We start from the raw sequence: 18919 nt of genomic DNA on the forward strand, positions 1-18919 counted from the left end.
AAGATCATATACGAATCTGGTCTTTGAGACTCAAATGAGTTGGGAAACACATCAACATACCACTGTCTCCTCCAGCCCTTTGAGGTCCTCTCTGGCTTGCTCCCTTTTATCATTGAGCAATCTGAAAAACAGAAAGGAACCATGAACCACCAAAGGGGCATCAGAGATTCTCACAGACACCATGCATCTGCAGATAAATCAACAAAACAAACCAACTCACCAACTCAGGGTCTGTTTTTAAATTGGCCCGACCTAACCTGAATATCTTGGTACCTGAATCACCAGTGTGGACTGGCGGAGATTTCATGGGGATGAGAGAAAATAGAGGAAATATTTAAAGCGTACTCACAAGAGCTTTTCCAGTTTCATTTCTCTCTCTTGGTCCTCTATTTTCAGCTTGTTATAATCAGAACTGAGCTTCTCCTGTTCTAGTTGCAGTTTCTGATTCAAACTGAAATGAGAGGAAACATCAACTCATTCCACACCACCCTGAGATTCTGAGTCATGCAACTGAAGACAAGATTCTGTTCCAAGCCCATTAGCTCTGTGCAATAAAGGCGGCAATTCTAGAGGACTCTGAGAGATCAGAGAACAACCTCACAGCTTCCTCCCTGCCCGAGTGAAAACTAATTTCTGGGAACATCTAAGAGGCATGAAACATAAGGCTTTAAGAATGTATTTATAGCTGGCTTATGCAAGAGCTCTGGAAGGGGAAAAAAAATGAGATGGGAAAGGGGCCAATATTTTAAAACAGGAAGAGAGAGTCCAGTAAGAATTCTTTTTCTGCCCCACAGATGGTATGCATGCACTCCTGGAACCTTATCTGGCCACTCTGACCTTCCCTTCCTTTCTGGTCCCATGTTCTGAAAACATCTCCCAAGTCCAACTCCCTGGCTGACATAGGGACCATTCTGCTCTGTGAGGTCTTTGGGTCGGGGAGGAGGGGGAAGTCGGGGCAGTGGTCAGAGAGAGGAAACACAAAGAAAGTCTGGGCTGCTACAAAAAAGAAACTCACCACCCGGATGGGAGCACTGGGTCATTTTATGTACCCCAGTCCTTGCCAGGTAGTGCTACTGGTAAAGAATCCACCTGCCAATGCAGGAGATATAAGAGGCGCACGCTTGATCCCTGGGTCAGGGAGATCTCCTGGAGGAGGGCATGGCAACCCACTCCAGTATTCTTGCCTGGAGAATCCCCTGGACAGAGGAGCCTGGTGGGCTACAGTCCATAGGGTTTCAAAGAGTTGGACACGATTTAGCACACGTGCTGTCCTCATAAAACCTTTTGTATTCCCATGCCCACCTGACCATACCGAATAGCTTACACACTATCTGAAGGAAAACCCAGAGGCCAGATGAAAGGCACAGGCCAAGGAAACTCCCCCCACCTGTCAACTCATTCAGACACCCTCCATCTCTCTCACCTCCATTCCCCCCCTTCCCGCTCCTCCCAGTTGAATGATTTGTGGGTGATTCATCAGAATAACAAACAAAAGCCATGCTTAAAGGCGAAAGCACAACCTGATAGGGAGCATGGGGTGGCCCCAAAGGGGAGAGACGATGCTAAGGGCTTTCCTAGGTAGACTGCACAGAGCCTACCCATGGCATCATTTACACTTCTGCTTTTAAAATGCAAATATGCGGTACAAGCAAAGAGATTTGGATCAGTAGTCTGGAGAATAACTCCAACTCCAGTTTGATTCCTGTTTAACAGTATGACCTTAAGGAAATCATTTAGCTTTGATTCTGTATAAAAATCTTATTTCTTCATCTATAGAAACAGAAAGGAGAGAACCTTTAGTCTAGACTGGGGCGGGGGACATGGGGGCGTGGAATGAACTGTATTTCAATATATTTCAACATAACTGGTTTTGTTTTCCTCTTTTATTTGGGACATGTAAACACATTGTTCTGCAAAGGCACTCACTGTGCAAAAATGTTAAGAATCCTCAGGAGAGGAGCCTAAAGGTGCCTCCCAGCCTGGGGACTTGTGTTGATGATGTGGGAAGGTGAGAGGAGCGGGGAGGGGTCATTACTGAGCAGGGGGGCCGTTCAGCAGCAGCTGCAACAGAAGAATGGCCTTGAGAAGGTGTCACTGGAGCCCAGCTGCAATGACGTCCTCGAGCACAGACAGGCACCCAACAGCGTGGGTCCCTAAGAGCCCACGTGTGTGACCAGGTGGCTCCAAGCTGTGCAGACGCTGGTACGTGTTGGGCGAGGAGGCAGCAGGAGCTGTCTGTCTCCTCTGGAGCATTTATTAACCCAGCAGGTTTTTTCACACTCTCATAGGAACGCATCCCCACCTACAGGGGCACATGTCTGTCCACGCGAGTCACCAATGTGTCCTGCTCTGCCGGGCACCAGGCAGGGCAGCTGGGCCAACCTGCTACCTGCCCACCAGAGCCCCCAGAGGTTGGACTCCAGATGGGGAACAGACCTCAGAAGCATCACAACCCAGCTCCCTGTGACACCAGGGCGGAGCCCAGCGCCCACAGAGCAAGGAGAACAGAGACCCGGGCTAGACGCTATGTCCCTCTAGGCTGGCACAGGGCCTGTGCCGCCTCCACGCCCTGCGAGTCCCCCGGGGCAACTCACTCCCGAATCTCATCGATGATTTTCTGCTTCTCCTCGATTTCATCCCGGAGTCTGGACAGCTGCTTCTGATGAGCTTCCCTGTGACTCTCCATCTGCTGCTCCAGTGCCTTCTGCAACCCAGGCCAAGCGAAATGTGTCAGCTGCTGTTGGCTCTCAGCCCGCACTGTGCCAAGACTGGGGCGCTGCCTCCTATCCCACCTCCCTCAGCTGTCAGGTCCCCATACCAGGGCCCAGGACCTACCCTGCTTTATAGGGACAACCATATCCAAGGATCTGTTAGAAAACTGAGTAGTTCCCATGGGCAAATGACCATGTTTCATGAGGGAAGGGCTTGCCTCTGACTTTCCATAGCTCACCTAAGCCACATAGCTTCTCTCGCCAGGTCACCCTGAGGTCACTGACCTCTTACTACCTGGTTGACCTCAGGCCATGGCACCTCTCGGAGCTGTACTTCCCCACCAGTAAAATGTCAATAACCTCCCAGCCCTGTCCACTGCAGGGATTTATGATGATGCTCCAAGCACCTTTCCACCAAAGTGACGTGAACCCAGGAGAGGCCCAGCCAGGTGAGGCAGGCTTATTGGCTGAACAGTGTCATGCATGGCATCACTTTAACTACGGGACTCACACCCAGAGGAGCGTGGGGTTTGTCTAAAACTATTCCAGGTGGCTCTAGTGGTAAAGAATGCACCTGCCCATGCAGGAGACACAAGAAATGAGGGATCAATCCCTGGGTCGGAAAGATCCCCTGGAGAAGGAAATGGCAACCCACTCCAGTATTCTTGCCTGGAAAATCCCATGGGCAGAGAAGCCTGCCTGGCAGGCTATAGTCCATGGGGTTGCAAAGAGTTGGACATGACTGAGGAATTAAGCGTGTGCACTCATGCACACACACACATAATCAAAAGTTCTACATTTTCTCCTATCTCATTTTATCTACCTAAAACCCTTATTTCCCAATCTTCTTCCCCACATTTCCATTTCTGTTTAAAATGTGACCAAAATAAAGACCCCTGTGTTTGAGATGTAAATTCAAATTGGGGGTATTTCTTTAAAAGATAGAGGGGAGGTGTATCCTTCCATTCAAAATAGGGGTGACCGTTTCTGCAGAGGCTGTGACGAGCGGCCAGCGCGGCTACTGGAAGGTGCACTGTCTCCCTCCTGCTCGTGAGCGGGAAGAGAAATGTACTGATGCAACGTAACTATTGTCTGCAGACATCTCAGCGGGCCTGGACACCTGCACGTCCATCTCGCTTCTAAGTCCGGCCGCCCTCTGAGAGCAGCTCTGATGCCCAGCCCCAGTCCCACCCCACTCCTTCCTACCTCACCTCACACATCTCGGAAAGGAGCTGGATTTTCCCAGATGAAGAAAATCCAGTCCCAGGGCGTGCGGGGCTCCTGGAAGGGGCTGCATACACACCTTCATTTCCTCAGCATCCTGAAGCCGGGTCAGATGCTCCTTTTCCTTATCCTGGAAGCTGACTTCGTGCATTTTTTCTGTTTTGAATTTTAAAGGATGATGTAAAAGATTTAACCGGCAGGATTCCCATCCAAAAGTAAAAATTAAAAAAAAAAAAACCACAACAGAAAGGAATATAGTGAAACATCAGCTTATTTCACCAAGTTACCACCATGGAATAAAGGAACATGCCTCTGAAGGAGGACTTCTTGAATGTCACTCTCAGATACCCCTCCACACCTCAGGACTTCCAGCTTGTTAAATCAAGGCTGATCTCTCCAGGGAGACTGTGGAAGTCCTCCAGGGAGAATGGCGATTAGAGGGGACATGTGAACCTGGAGCGGTCATGCTGGACCTGATGGGGCTGCCACTCCATGCCCTCAGAGGACTGCTCCCCACCAGGCCTGGTCAGCCACTCCTGCCAGTGTGCATAAATGTGCATGGTCACTGACAATGCTCTCTGCAAGTATTAGTGGTATTTGGATTCCTGCCAATATTAGTGTTTCAGAAAGAGCTAATTTACCTCCCATGGGTATTCTCTAAGAATCTGGAGCAGGAAAATAATCTAGGGACAAGCACAAAGAAAACAGAAACATAAAATAACTCTCTCCAGACTAAGCAGGAAGCCCACGCTGTGCTGGGGGCAGGGTGCTACGGGCCACGCCTCTGGGGAGGGGGCGTCAGCCTCACCCTCCCCTTGGTCGGGGGTCTCGCTGAGCCCCACGGACCATGGGCAGCCTCAGGTGGAGGGACCAAAAGGGTTTCCGACAGTGACATTCAAGTCATTAAGTATTCTCTCCATTCTGTTTCACTTTATTTCAGTGTCAACTACAAACTGGCACTTGCCAAGGGCATTTGCCATCTGCCTCTGCGGAGACTGAACCCTGTTGTTGCTGCAGCTGTTGACCTTCGACACGCCCTGAAGGGAGCTCAGGGTGGAGAAATGAGGCATCTTGTGCTCCAGGGAAACTGGGGGAACAGGTCTTTAGATATTTTCAGGAACTGATTTCATGAATCCCAATCTGTGCATCTCCTCCTATCTAGAAAAGCACTAAATCTCTTGATGGTGAAATTTAGCTCCTCATGGCTAGCAGAAAACCTTATGTAAGATAAGTGCCTGATGGTGTGAACTCCCCCTTCACCAAAATCATATATATTGACCTTCCCACACTACCTACTTGGAGCACTTTCTCAGAGCTATCTGAGGTGCTATCTCCTGGGCTGCAGTCCTCATTTTGCCCCAAATAAAACTTAACTCGCAACTTTCACATTATGCATCTTTTTTAGTGGACATCAGTGCTTTGATTTTATTTCCACTCAGTGGCACCACTGCAGAAGCCATTGACCAGAGGGAAAGCTTCTTTTCCATGTCAACTTTTGGGTAGAGCATTCTATTCCCAACATCCCTTACCTCATAAAGAAAACCTTACAAGGTCATAGCGGGGGTGGGTGTGTTCTCTTTTGTTAATTTAAGTTGTCATTTGAAGCAAAATGTATTTACTGAGCAAACAGACAATACAACAATAAATAAAAAAGGATAACACTGTCACCAATCCTGTTACCCTACTAAAACCATGTTCCCTCCAAATATTAATTTTATAGGCCTTCAAACATAAGTATCCATTGATTTTTAAATGTTATAACCACAGTAAAGATAAAATTATATATTATGATGTTTAATCTAATGCATTGTAAACACTGTTGCTTGGTCTTCATGTATTTCATCTCCAAGATGAAAAAAAAAACCTATGCTTTTAAACCACATACCATAGTTCATTTAACTGTTGGACATGTAGGATTAGGATTAGGATTTCTTTTTTTTTCCACTAATATAAGCAATGAATTCTCAAGAATTCTGCAACGAATATTTGAGATTTGAGGAGTAAAAGGTATGAAAAATGTTAGAATGATTAATATGTATTTTCAAAATGCTTCCCAAAGGGATTTTACCAGTTTTCTTTGCAACTCATAAGATCTGTGTGTTCCCATTTCACCACAACACATACATCATTAATCCTGTCCTGGTTTCTACATTTCCAGTCATTTCTCTTGAATCTCTTCTATTTATTCATATTTATTGAGTGCTTCCTATGTGCTGAGCACATTCTTTCACAAAGGGGTCAGGAGACTGCCTGGAAAAGGCAGAGTTTGCTCAAAGGATGCAAGATGCAGGGGAACCATGGCTGCAAGTTCAGAATTGATATTTAGAGCAACAGGACAGCATGGAAAAGTCAGAGGTCTGGGGCTAGAGACAAGGTAAGACTTGATTTTGGAATCCTCCCTTGGGATACAGCGCAGTGGTCAGCCTCGAACATGCTAGGGTTTAGCCCCTCGGTCAATGAACGGAGCGGAAAAGTCAGAGGTCTGGGGCTAGAGACAAGGTAAGACTTGATTTTGGAATCCTCCCTTGGGATACAGCGCAGTGGTCAGCCTCGAACATGCTAGGGTTTAGCCCCTCGGTCAATGAACGGAGCCACAGTTCTTAATTAGTGACAATGAAGCTGGAGATGAACAGAACCAGAGAAGCATCTGGCAGGTTGAATGTACAGGACTTGGTGACAGGAAGTGAAGAAGGGAGAGGATTCTGACTTGGGCAGCAGGGTGGACTGAGGGAAAATGCAAAGAGAGGCAGACATGGGGTGGGGGCAGTCTTCTAGATGGTTCTCTACCCCCTACCCCACTCCAATTATGCCACTGTTTTCAGCAGACATACAAATGCTTTAACTGAGCAAAATTAAACATCAAGAGTCCAGCCAACTACAGTGTGTCTGATTCAGGCCAACCGCTGGGCACCTGAAAAGTGGTCGATTGCTCACCTTGGGCTCGGAGCTTGGCCAGCTCTTCACTGAGCGAGTCCTGGGACTCTTCAAGCTGTCTCCTCTTCTGTTCCATGTTCTGCATGTAGTCCGTCAGGGATTTAATCTTGGCTTCGTGCTTTAAACAAGCAAACAGAAAGGCGGCTGTGAATGACTAGCAAGTGATTATCCTGGCTTGCCCAGGACCGTCCAACAGGAAAATGCAACAGAGGAGGAGTTCTTGACTCCTCTGTTTGAGTCCCAAGAGCCAAGTGCCTATTCTGCCCGAGGCTTGGGATCTGGGATCACAGACTAAGACAGTCCTCTTTTTCCCATGTGCTTCTCTGCCTCATTCCCCTGCTCATGGCCTTCCTTACCATGCCCTTCCTTAACATCTATTAAACTAAAATACCAAAGCTCAAGCTCGTTTTCCTCTTTGTAAAAAACAGAGTCTGCTGGAAAGAAAGGGGCTGGAAAAGTGTCAAGGCTGTGGGCTTCACTCTTTGAACCTGTACCTTTGGATTTCTTCTTTGGAACTCAAGTATTATGTCTTTACACTTTCTGCCTTTCAAGCACAACAATTCCTATTTCAGAGACTCTGCGTTTCCATTTTCCTCTCCCGAGGAAGCTCTCCCCAACACCCTGCCAGACATGGGCCTGGCTGGATCCTTCTTACTTGGGCCCCAACATTTTCTTACAGCACCTAACATCTATTGATTCATCTATTTTTTTTTTTTCTACTTGTTAGCTCCATGAAAGCATAGAGTTAATAGATAATAATGGAGTGAAGGAATGAATGAAGGAATGAGAGCTTGTAACTGAACAGGAACAGCAGTCCCCTCGAGGCAGATGGAAATATGCAGACACCTCCTCCCCCGTATCTACATGGATCATATTTAGCCAGGAGGACCCTGGAGATGGAGCTCTAATGTAATGAAATAACCTCTGGGAAATGGGACTTTGCTGGAGCAGGTATTTTATAAGATAGCTTTTGGTGACAAGGATGAGTATAAACAAAGGAGATAATAGCATTTTAGCTGGAAATATTTTGTCAGGCTCCTTAGATCACGTCAGAAAATAAACAAGGTTTTTCTTACTTTTGAACCCCAGGTAATAATGACTAAATCTTTGGTTTTGTGTAAATTGTGGCAGAGTACAAAATAGCACCTAAGGGAAAACTGTATTTGTTGCTAATGCAGAAAGCACTGTCTAACCAACACGGTTATTCTTTAACCCCAAACCATCCTAATATTCTTGACTCCAATCTCATACACCCGGAGTGTGTGTCACTCTCTTAAGATCTGGGCAACTGGGGCCCCAGTCCTGGGCCTGACACTTTAGAGCACCCTACGTGGGCAGTCCTCTGGCTGTACCCCAGACTACTGGGCAAAGTTCTATGCCAAGGGAGCGTGCCGACCCGAAACCCACATCCTCTTCTAGATCACAGTGAGTCTGGAAAACGAGAAACTCCTTACTCTAGTGACCCTAAGGTCACCCCCAGGAGCAGCAGTGCAGCTTCCATCATCCATTTACATATATTACATCTGACACAGTTGCAAAGCTCCATCAGCTCACAGAACGTGCGGAAGGGGCCTGACTTGGACAGGGAGGCTGATGTGTCCAGATGGAAGGAAAGGTAGTGGGCTTTGGGCCGCAGGGCCTCTGTCTGTGCACTTGTGTTGGCCTTCAAATGTTAGGGACAGAGTGCTTCAGAAGCACATGCTCTCAGAGTAACAGGTGACCTGGAAATCAGACCTGAAGTGTACTATGCCCTAATGTTTATTGTTTTTCTTCTCAATTTTCATAAATTATAAAAATGTCAAAGAGTCCAGCAAATCCAGAAAAAGTAGTTGAAATTTCACCCATAAACCACACTATCAGATATTTCCCCTCTATAGTCCTGGTCTTATCTATACAGATGCATATTTTACCAAGTTGCAAGGTACAGCATAGATCTGTCACTCAACATTTCCATTTCTATTTAACTTTATATAATTATACTTTCCAAATGACTAGGTTTCATACATTTTTGGTAAGAGCTGCATAATATCCTTCCATGTAACTTTATGTTATTAGTCTCTCAATAAATAGTTGCCTATTTTATTAAAATGAAAGTAATACTTCAATCAACATCTTCCATGTAAGTGCTAATATTTTAAATCAGGGAATGATAATACCATATGAAATGAAAAATTTTCACTTTCATTAAAATGAAAAATGCTATAAATGAAGTTACTGGCCAAAGTATACTTACACTTTTATGGGTTTTGATTCCCAAGGTGCTTTCCAAAGGGACTGACCAAATTATACTTTTCTCAACAATGTATATAAATTTCAGTATTACACACTAGCACTGACTAATCTCTTATTAAACACTTCTTTGCCTACTATGTTATTTATAAAATGGAAACTTGATGCTTTAATCTGCATCTCTTAGATGATTATAGTAGGAGACGAGGCTGGAGATGGTTGCATGATGACACATTCCTATGTTTAAAAGCATACAGGATGAAGTATGCTTTCGTCTGCTTCTCAGCACTGTCAGATGTGCCATTACACGCTGGTATCTGCTCTCCCCAAGTGACTTTAGCTATTTTAACACCTGGGCTGAGGCGACGAGCAGCACACACCCGACCCCTCACAGAAGCCCCAAACCCAAACGCCAGCCTCACGTACAGTGGCAGACCAGAAACGAGGCTGCTGTTTTCTGAAACCACCATGCTAAAATGAAAATGCTTTCTAATGGACAGAAGAGTACCTCATCACTGGGGCTTGAAAATCCCTTCAAGGCTTTGCGTTCCCACACAAAGGTTTGAGTTCCAGCTCTGCCTTTCACTGTCTATGTGAGTCTGGACAGTATATTTAATCTCTCAAGTCTCATTCTCCTTATCTAAAAAGCAAGGACAATCAGAACAGCTGCCTATCAGAATTTTTCTACAGATCAAGTGAGAGAATGCACGTACAGTGCTTAACACAGCACACAGTGCACTGGAACACTCAGTAAAATGTTTCCTGCTACTGCCACTAGTAACCGTCGTAGCGGTAGTGGTGGCGGTTTCTGCTGCCCCATATTAAACTGGATCTGTCGTAGAGACTAAAGGATCAAAGGATGCTGCCTTAGCTGAGAGCTGTTTTAGATGCCACCCAATCTTTTCCACTTTTCCAGGGAAGCCTGGCGTGCAGCAGTCCATGGGGTGGCAAAGAGTCAGATACGACTGAGCCACTGAACCGAACTGAATCTTTCCCACTCATTATACATCACTATCTATCCTACCTACCTATCTACTTATTTATAAATAGCTAGATAAAGATATGTAGACACATCCCTTAAAAAAAAAAGACTGAAGGTAATTCATGTAATTTGTACAACTAAACCTAGCCTTAAGAATAAGCCTGGCCGGTCGCTGCCTGGGACCAGGTCACGGACAAGTCCATCAGTTGTCCCTATTAGACACCATCAGCCTCAGTAAGAGCGTGGAGGAAACAGATTTCCAGAGGAACAAAGGGGTGGCCTACCTGGGAGATGAGCAGCTGGCATGCTGCCAGCTCCCGCTCGCTGGCATTCATCTTCCTGTTGGAGTCCATCTGGGCGCTCTCGAGCTGTTTGCTGCGGTTCACCAGAGACTTGACCTCCGACTTCATCTTGCTGATGTACAGCCGGGCCATGGTGAATTCCTCCTCAATGACTCCGTTCACATCTGCCAGCTGAGCACAAGAGGGAACCATTCAGTGACGCCTACAATCACCAGAGGTTCACAGCGCCCTGAAACCTGTCCATGGGGATGTCTGTGGATTTCTGGGTTAGGAATCCCTAATCGCAGGACCACAAGCTGAGAACCACAAGCCAAACTATAGGTTCAACCCCAAGTTCTCTGAAACCTTGGATAAAACTTCCAATAAAACACCTCAACTAACATAATCTTCAATTAACCAGGTTTTTCATTGCAATTGATTTTCTAGAATGAAAGAGGTGATAGCAGTAGAAAAAGATGTTGAAATTTTAAAAAGAGATAACTCTGAAGAGGTGTTCCTTACTTTTCTGGAAGGGCAGCAAAACCCGGTGTTCCTAAAGGTAATCCTGTGTCCCAAAAGAAATCATTCAAAACTTCAATTATGTTCTCTACAGTCTGCTATCCAGAGAAACAAGCAGTCTAAGAACTTGAACATGTTTCTATAAGCAAAGGTTGTAATACAGAGGATTTTCTATATAGTTCTCAATTAAAGAATCTAATGAACAAGAACGTGCTATCACCAGAAATACCTCTGGATGAAAGTTTTCCTGAATGACTTCTCATTACGACCAATGTTTCCTTGCCTCTTCCAAGCACACAGGAATCTCGCTTAGTTAAGATCACCTGAGAATAACAGTCTAAATTCACCTTTAGAAGAAGAGATTCTGACAACCAGAATCCTTGCACCATCTCATATTTGTTGTCTAATTTTCAGAGCTCTACAGGATACAAATAATGCAGCCCATTTGCTGAGATGACAGAATTGATGGCCCTGAGGAGCAAAGTAACTGCGAATATTTTGTTTAACCACCAGAGGGCATCCTAGCACCTCAGGAGAAAATAAGAGCCCTCTCCAGTACCCATCCCATGAACAGAGGCTTCAGTTATTCTAAGACAGTCATTCCAACTCTGTTTTTTGATGTTTCACAATACACTCCATCTGCCCACTTTTGTCATTATTGTTGTCATTAACTCATCGTATGACTATTTTTTTCAGCAAACATTTAAGAGCTAGGAACACGGAGTGGTCTATCAACCCTGAAAATTGGCAACAGGTAAAAAGTACACTGGACAGAGCTGAGTGCCTGTAATCTGGTGTCAACCTTCCCCTAAAAATTCCCCGACAAAGTTGTTAAATGTCTCAGGGTCAGTCAACACAATTCAGAGTCCAGGTTCACAGCAAGAAAATCCACAAGTATCAACATCTGACTTGAACAGAAGTGAAAGTGAAAGTCACTCAGTCATGTCCAACTCTCTGCAACCCCATGGACAATACAGTCCACAGAATTCTCCAGGCCAGAATACTGGAGTGGGTAGCCATTCCCTTCTCCAGGGGGTCTTCCCAACCCAGGGATCAAACCCAGGTCTCCTGCATTGCAGGTGGATTCTTTACCAGCTAAGCCCCCAGGGAAGCCCCTTACTTTAACAGAGGTTCTTACTAATCAGTTACGTTTCTGACTGCCAGCGATTTGCCTACCAATACCACTCATTACACTCCTTTCATAATCCAGTATCATGGAGATAACAGATGAGAAAACCCCACAATCTTTAAATTCAGTTTTATCCTTCTGTCTTGGTGATCAGTCCAACATGGTACAGAGATGAGAAACTCATTCTTTAGCCTGACCAAGTGTACCCTGTGTACTGTTTTTCTGTACAAAGGTAAGGGGACATCCATCTCTTTTGTGTGGAATTCACAACCTATACCAGCTCCTGGGGGGAGAACATGGCTGAACTGAGTTAGGGTGTCGTGGGAAGGGAACACGTCCTCCTCTAAGACGTTCTTCAGCTGAGGGCACATTGTGTTCTATGCCCAGGTGACATCCGAATTGGAGATGAGTAGAAAAAAAAATACTATAATGGGCATTTTCCAAAGTTAGAACTGGGTATTTCTTCCCTCAAACCAGAACCATAACTTCTGAAGCCTATACTTATTCCAGGAGGTCAAAAAGGAGATTTTGAATCAGTAGATTTTGAATTTTTTTCCCTATGGGGGGAAAAAAAAAAAAACAACACAGTACTCCAAGCAAATATTAACTGCAAGGTTTCTTACTGCTTATGAGCTCATGTATACAGTCATGTAAGTTCAGAGTTTTCAGTAATTCCAGTATACTGTTATTTTAAAAAGAAGAATCAGAGTTTGCTGCTGTAGGATTATTTAATAACTCTCCTCTGGGTCTGACAGTGACTGAAACGTATGTACTAGACTATGAGGCCCAGTGGGATGACTAATTCAGCAGAAGAGACTGCCTCCCCTTCCATCTATACAGGAATCACCCCCTCCCACGTCTCTAGAGCACAGAGCAGTCATCCGAGGTGCCATTTCTAGGCCAAGTAAAAGGGAAGGGAAGTGACTGTTCACATTCTAAGACCTCAAAAGTCATTTATTGTTGCTGTTTAGTCACTCAGTTGTGTCCAACTCTTTTGTGACCTCATAGACTGCAGCCCGCCTGGCTCCTCTGTCCATGGGATTCTTCAGGCAAGAATACAGGAGTGGGTTGCAATTTCCTTGTCCAGAGGATCTTCCCAATTCAGGGATCGAACCCCCGTCTCCTGAGTCTCCTGCACTGCAGGAAGATTCTTTACTGCTTGAGCAACCAAAGCCCTACAAAGTCATAACGGGACTTAAAAAATCCTTATTAAAAAAAGCGTCTAGAAATGTCAGTTTTATTTACAAGTGCAGCACAGAGATGATAAAGTTGCTTCCAAGAGGTTGAGGAGCAGGAGGGGAATGAAGAAGCAAGCCCTCTTGGAGGTGAGGACCCCAGCCACCATTCTGTGGGGACTGGAACTCACACCCTAGCCCCAGCAGAGCCCAGGCTGTGCTGAAGAAGTTGATGAGACGGGAGCTATCAGTGATGAAGGCTGACTTCAGGCCCAGGATCTGGAACAGTTTTATCTGCATCTCTGGCCCAGCCACAGCCAGGTCCCTCATGGAGGTGGGGCCCGGGGTCTCTGTCACCTGCTTGAACTTCTTCACCTCCACCTCAGCTAGACCTGAGGTTGGAAGAAAACTTGGCAGCTAATCCAATCCATTTCGTTTATTCAACCTCAACTTGTTATTCTGCTTGTGGCTAGAAATCTAGAAATCTCTGCCTTAAAGAAAGACCGGTGACATTGGAACATGAAAAGAAGAGGCTCACTAGTAAACCTGGATAAAGTCAACACCAGGCTCATCTCGTCATTTGCTGCTCTCATCTCGTTTTGTTGACTTAAGTATTGCCTGGACTCTGAAAATGCCCCCAGACATGACTGAGCCGGAGAAATATGAGTTCTTCTGTTTCTTTGCTGTTCAGGCCTGCTGTATCCTAGAACTGAGGGCTGAGAAAGATTCAAGCAGCCAGCTTTTCCCTCTAGCCCCAGAACACCACCATGGGGGCTGAATAGGATTTTTAGGATTAAAAACACAAGATCACCAAAAAACATTTCCTTGATCTCATTTTTTAGATCAAAAGAATTATATCAACTGAATACTCATCGCCAATATGAAAAGTATCTGTACCCACAGTGATAGATCTAAGAAATATATGCATAACTCATGCAATTCCTGGGCTGACCATCTTCAAGATAACATGGACTCATCTTATCATTTTACAAATTAGGAATATGAAACCCAGATAAATAAAGTAACTTGCCCAAAGTCACATAATTACTCCTCTTTAATGCCCATTGCCATGATGAATTTTTTCCTTACAATTAAGAACTAAATCATAATTGTAAGGAAAAAAGCAGAATGTGATGCTATCTAAGTGAGAGTATCAATGAAATTAACTAGCTATCAATGAAATTAACTAGGGCATCCAATGTCTGGAATTCAAAAATATCTTAAAAATATTCAAAGTACTTAAAAATAACCTCAATCATACTTCATATTCCCAAAGGTAAGGGCTCTCTTTTTTTAATTCCAAAGCACCCAGACACTCCTTGATTTCATTAGCATTTTTCATCAGCTCTATTTTAGAACTTGGAATAAAAATATCTTCCTTTATCATTATCAGCAGCAGGCGCCAAGTTCCCATAAATCAACTGCACCTTCATATTGCAAGGACCATTTAATCACCCCAACCTCAGAAGTTTATAGCTCAACACCAACATATGCGTCTAAAAATAAATCCTCAAATATAAAATCACCGAACTGGAACTTAATAGGGTTAATCTTATAGTACCGGAGAATTCTACGCTAAAATTAGATTCGTTTGCAAAGGTTCATGAAATATTCAGTTACAATAGAGGTTCTATGAAATAACGATTGGGTTTACAAGAGGTCATATGCTCGATACCTCGATCTGTTATACCACCTAAGAAGAGCTTTCAATGGTTCCCAGAAATGTCCATAAACCAAAGTAATTTGGGGAGGCCTGTCTAGTATTTAACAATCCCAACTCAAAACCTGAGTGTTCCTCCAAAGCAGACTGAAGTAGAGTTCGGCCTTTTAACGGCTAACAGGCTAAACTCCAAGAATTCGATTTTAAGAACCTTTGAGGTAGAAGTTTAATGCTATAACACTATTCCCTGGCTTGATAAAATCCACACATGTTTATCAATGGCTACTCCACAGAAAGTCTTGAGTTCGTATAAATCTACAGTAATTAACTGAACAACAACAATAATCAAATTACTATGGTACTGGTATAAAGATTAGATCACTGAAATAGACTAGAGAGACCAGAAATGGCCCCACAAACTTTTGAAGGTGGCAGGCATGCTCATTATCTTATTGTGGGGATGATGGTTTCATGAATGTACACATATGTCAAAACTTCTCAAACTCTATACTTACTTTATGTGCAGCTGGGACTTCCCTGGTAGCCCAGTAGGTAAGACTCCACACGCTCAGTGCAGGGGGCCTGGGTTGGGAACGAGACCCTGCATGCCAAAACTGAGATCCTGCCTGTGGCAACTAAGACCTACCACGGCCAAATAAATAAATACATGCAGCTTATTTTATGGCAATTATACCTCAAGAGAGCTATTTTGTTTGATGTCGCTCTTATTTTTCCAATGTCCTGTCTATTTTGTGGCAAATTGTTCTTGATTGATAGCAGTATTTATTCTTGTTTCCCTGTATTCCTAAACTCATAGTCAACTTTATGCCATGTCCCTTATAACCTTGCTATCGATGGCATCAATGTACACCACCCCAGGGGTTACTCATGGTTGGTTTAAGCCCATTGTAGTAAAACTGTTTCTCTTTGCTTTCCCAGCTTCCCTTGCAGCTTGGGGTGACCATGTGACCCAATTCTGGCCTCTCTAAAGTATAAGGGGATGCCTATTGGGGATTTCTGGGATATAGTTCTCTCCTGGATGAAAGCTGTCTTGCTTTACAGCCCGTCCTGCCTCAGACATGATGATTGGTGCTACAGAAGCTATCTTGCTACCAAGAGACAAAAATCTACAGATGTGAAAAGGTCATAGGCTGAGGAAAACATAAAGAAAATAAAGACCTGGCTCCTTGACATTGTTGAGATCCTGCACCAAGAGTTGCTTCTAAAACTTCAAGAAGCATAGGAATGACCTGGGAACTCTTGTTAAAATGCAGCTTCTAATTCAGTAGGTCTGAGGTGGGCCTGAGAGTCTCTAGTTAGAACAAGTTCCCAGGGGATGCAGATCACAACCTGAATAACAAGATTCTATACTTCTTATACTGTGAATAATAAACATGGCTTTATTTTATTAAGCCATCATTAGAATCCTCTTATTTCTAGCTGAAAGCTTTCCTAATTCATACTGATTGATTGGGAACCTTCATTCTGTTGTATTTTCATAGAAAAGGAGAGGGCTTCCATGGTGGTCCAGTGGTTGAGGCCACTTTGCAATTCAGGGAACACGTGTTCAATCCTGGTCTGGGAAGATCCCACATGCTGCAGGGAAGCTAAGCCTGGGGACCACAATTCCTGAAGACCATGCACCTAGAGTCTGCAACCAGAAAGTAACCCCTGCTCACTGCAACTAGAGAAAACCCATGCATGGCAAAAAAGACCCAGTATAGCCAAAAATAAATAGATAACTTTTTTTTTTAAAAAAAAGGAGAAACATTTCTGAGTAGAACTTTTGTTTAATCTATCCAATTCCAAAGCTCTGTGACACTGGCATAGAATTCTGAGGACTAAACCAACTCACAGAAGGCCAACCAAGATCAGAGGACATTTCCTATAACTGAAAGGTAATTTTTTCTCTTCAACCAAAAGAATAATTTACTTAGTCATTCAATCAGCCTTTCATTCATTCATTCAAATATGATCAAGCACACAACAGATGCAAGACACCGTGCTAAGCACTGGATACTTAGGAGAATAAACACAGACTCCGCTTGCTCAGAATCGTGCCATTACAAGAGAAGATAGCGAGGATAAGAGAAGGGCTGGCTTACAGTCTTCACGTCGTTGGTACCAATGATTCCTCCTATCTCCCCCAAATCCTTCAACAGCAGATTCAGGATCTCGGTGGCCCTTTTCTTCTGATGATTGCTCAGCTCCTGCAGCTGGCTCAGTTCTCTCTGTGTGGTTGTCAGTGTAGTCTGAAACACACATTTTAACAACAGCTTTAAAGGGCCACCCATCAACTTCATACACACAGCATCATCAAGAAAACATCATGTAGGGTGGAATTCTTTTATCCTTTCATGTAATTTCAACAGGAGTCCTTTTAAGCCAAACTATGGTATACCTCTGCATTCTCTGATAAGAAGAGGAAGTTGTCTTGGCCTGATATGTCATTTGTCTGTATATCAGATGATAATTTCCAGGTCAGTGGAATAAGTTATTAAAAATAAATAAAGCTCAAAAGGAGTCCTTATGTTTATAATGTGTAATCACATCTAATCCTACCTACCAGATGTTCTGTTTCAGTCCACATTCTTCAGGATATAAACATACCTGCAAATGTCTCCACCTCCACTTCCAAACAAACCTGCTCCCTGGGACCATTTCCAAATTCCCATCTGACTTCATAACAGATGGGTCTGGAAGGCCCAAAGGGACATTAGTGAGTTTAGAGAACAACCAAGAAAAAGTCTTTCCATCTTCACAGTGAACCAGAACTGGACACCCTTCATCACTTCAAATTTAGTCTGGTTCAATAGGAGATGGTTTCTAAATATACATACCAGAAGCCCCATTTTACTACCAAACATTAACAAATTCATTCCTTTCCCATTCTTCATGTACACTACCAATATGCATATATTTTTAACTACCTAACTTAACAAACTCTCAACATCAACAAATTTGCCATCTTTTGGTTTCTTGGTATTAACTCAGCCAAAAGAGAAAATAATCTGCATAAATTATGGAATTGTAAAGGTTAATGCAAAGACATTTATGTAATTCTTCCATATGCAACTATTTTACTCAAGTATTTCTTAATAATCAAACTAAAAATAGTACTCTAAACTAGTCTAGTAGTACTTTGGTCTGACAGAAAATAAAACTTGTATCATGGAAACCGTTTCATTGTTTTGGGAAGCAAATATACCACAGACTAGTGAAAAAATCTTGCAGAAAACAGTAAGCCGTGAAAAATCTAAGTCTCCTTCTTTCCTAAGTAACTTCTGCTTTGTCTTTCTATTTTTCATTTTTGTTTTTATTTAGGCATTGCCACTGCTTATTTCATTTTGTTTTCAAAATCCACAGAAGCAGTAGTTCCTATCTTGGGAAACATTAAAAAGCCTTCCTACATGCAGCTGAATGTATGGAATAAGCAGCGTTTTCCATCCACAGCATCTACGGTCAACAGATCGGCACTTTCCTGCACCATCTGCTACTTCCCCTTGCTGGGAGGATGGTGGTTTTCCACCAAGCAGGCTGGGCACAATCCCATGATACCAGGCCATTGGACTGAGGTGCCAAGGGCAGCTGGTTACAGCCACTCGGCTGCCCACCGCCCGTCTTCCAAGTAGAAAAAGCGAAAATGGACACGTTCCACCAGCAGCCACCTCACCAAATGCTCACTGGCCCTCTGCCACTAGCTCTCTGTGCAGAACCAGCAGCGTCTCTCGCTGGGAGTCTGAAAATTAGGAAACGTGCAGATCGAAGCACTTGCTGAAAAACAGGACAACAGACAAACCAGGACTGCTAGGTCCTAGGCGAGGACAAGCAGCACTGGGGAAGGAATGGGCTGCATTCAGGAAGGTGTAAACAGGAAGAGTGAACTCCATGCCTTGCACGCTCCGCTCTCAATACAATGTTTGGGGATTTATTTGCTGATACTGTAGCATATGCACAGGTTCACGCTAAGTGCTTTCCGTCAACAGTCACTAATTCCCATGCCCTGAAAGGAACATGTTATTATCACCATTTTTACAAATAAGGAAATGTACACTAAAGTGTTAAATGTCTCGAC

The 18919-nt window shown here is 44.0% G+C and overlaps 1 protein-coding gene across 3 annotated transcripts in view; it reads right to left on the reverse strand.

Annotated features, from left to right (window-relative positions):
- The window catches only part of KIF5C (kinesin family member 5C), a 151253-nt gene that overhangs the window by 26832 nt on the left and 105502 nt on the right, over nt 1-18919 (reverse strand). For all 3 annotated transcript variants that reach the window (XM_061135114.1, XM_061135116.1, XM_061135115.1), the window contains 7 exons: nt 16950-17096; nt 10365-10553; nt 6870-6987; nt 4015-4091; nt 2595-2704; nt 350-451; nt 61-121 (listed from right to left, as the gene is read on the reverse strand). In XM_061135114.1, the coding sequence (XP_060991097.1) occupies nt 61-121; nt 350-451; nt 2595-2704; nt 4015-4091; nt 6870-6987; nt 10365-10553; nt 16950-17096 (804 nt within the window). The remainder of the gene's footprint in view (nt 1-60; nt 122-349; nt 452-2594; nt 2705-4014; nt 4092-6869; nt 6988-10364; nt 10554-16949; nt 17097-18919) is intronic.

The sequence above is a fragment of the Dama dama genome, chromosome 33 (genome assembly GCF_033118175.1).
Source record: "Dama dama isolate Ldn47 chromosome 33, ASM3311817v1, whole genome shotgun sequence".
NCBI lineage: Eukaryota > Metazoa > Chordata > Mammalia > Artiodactyla > Cervidae > Dama > Dama dama.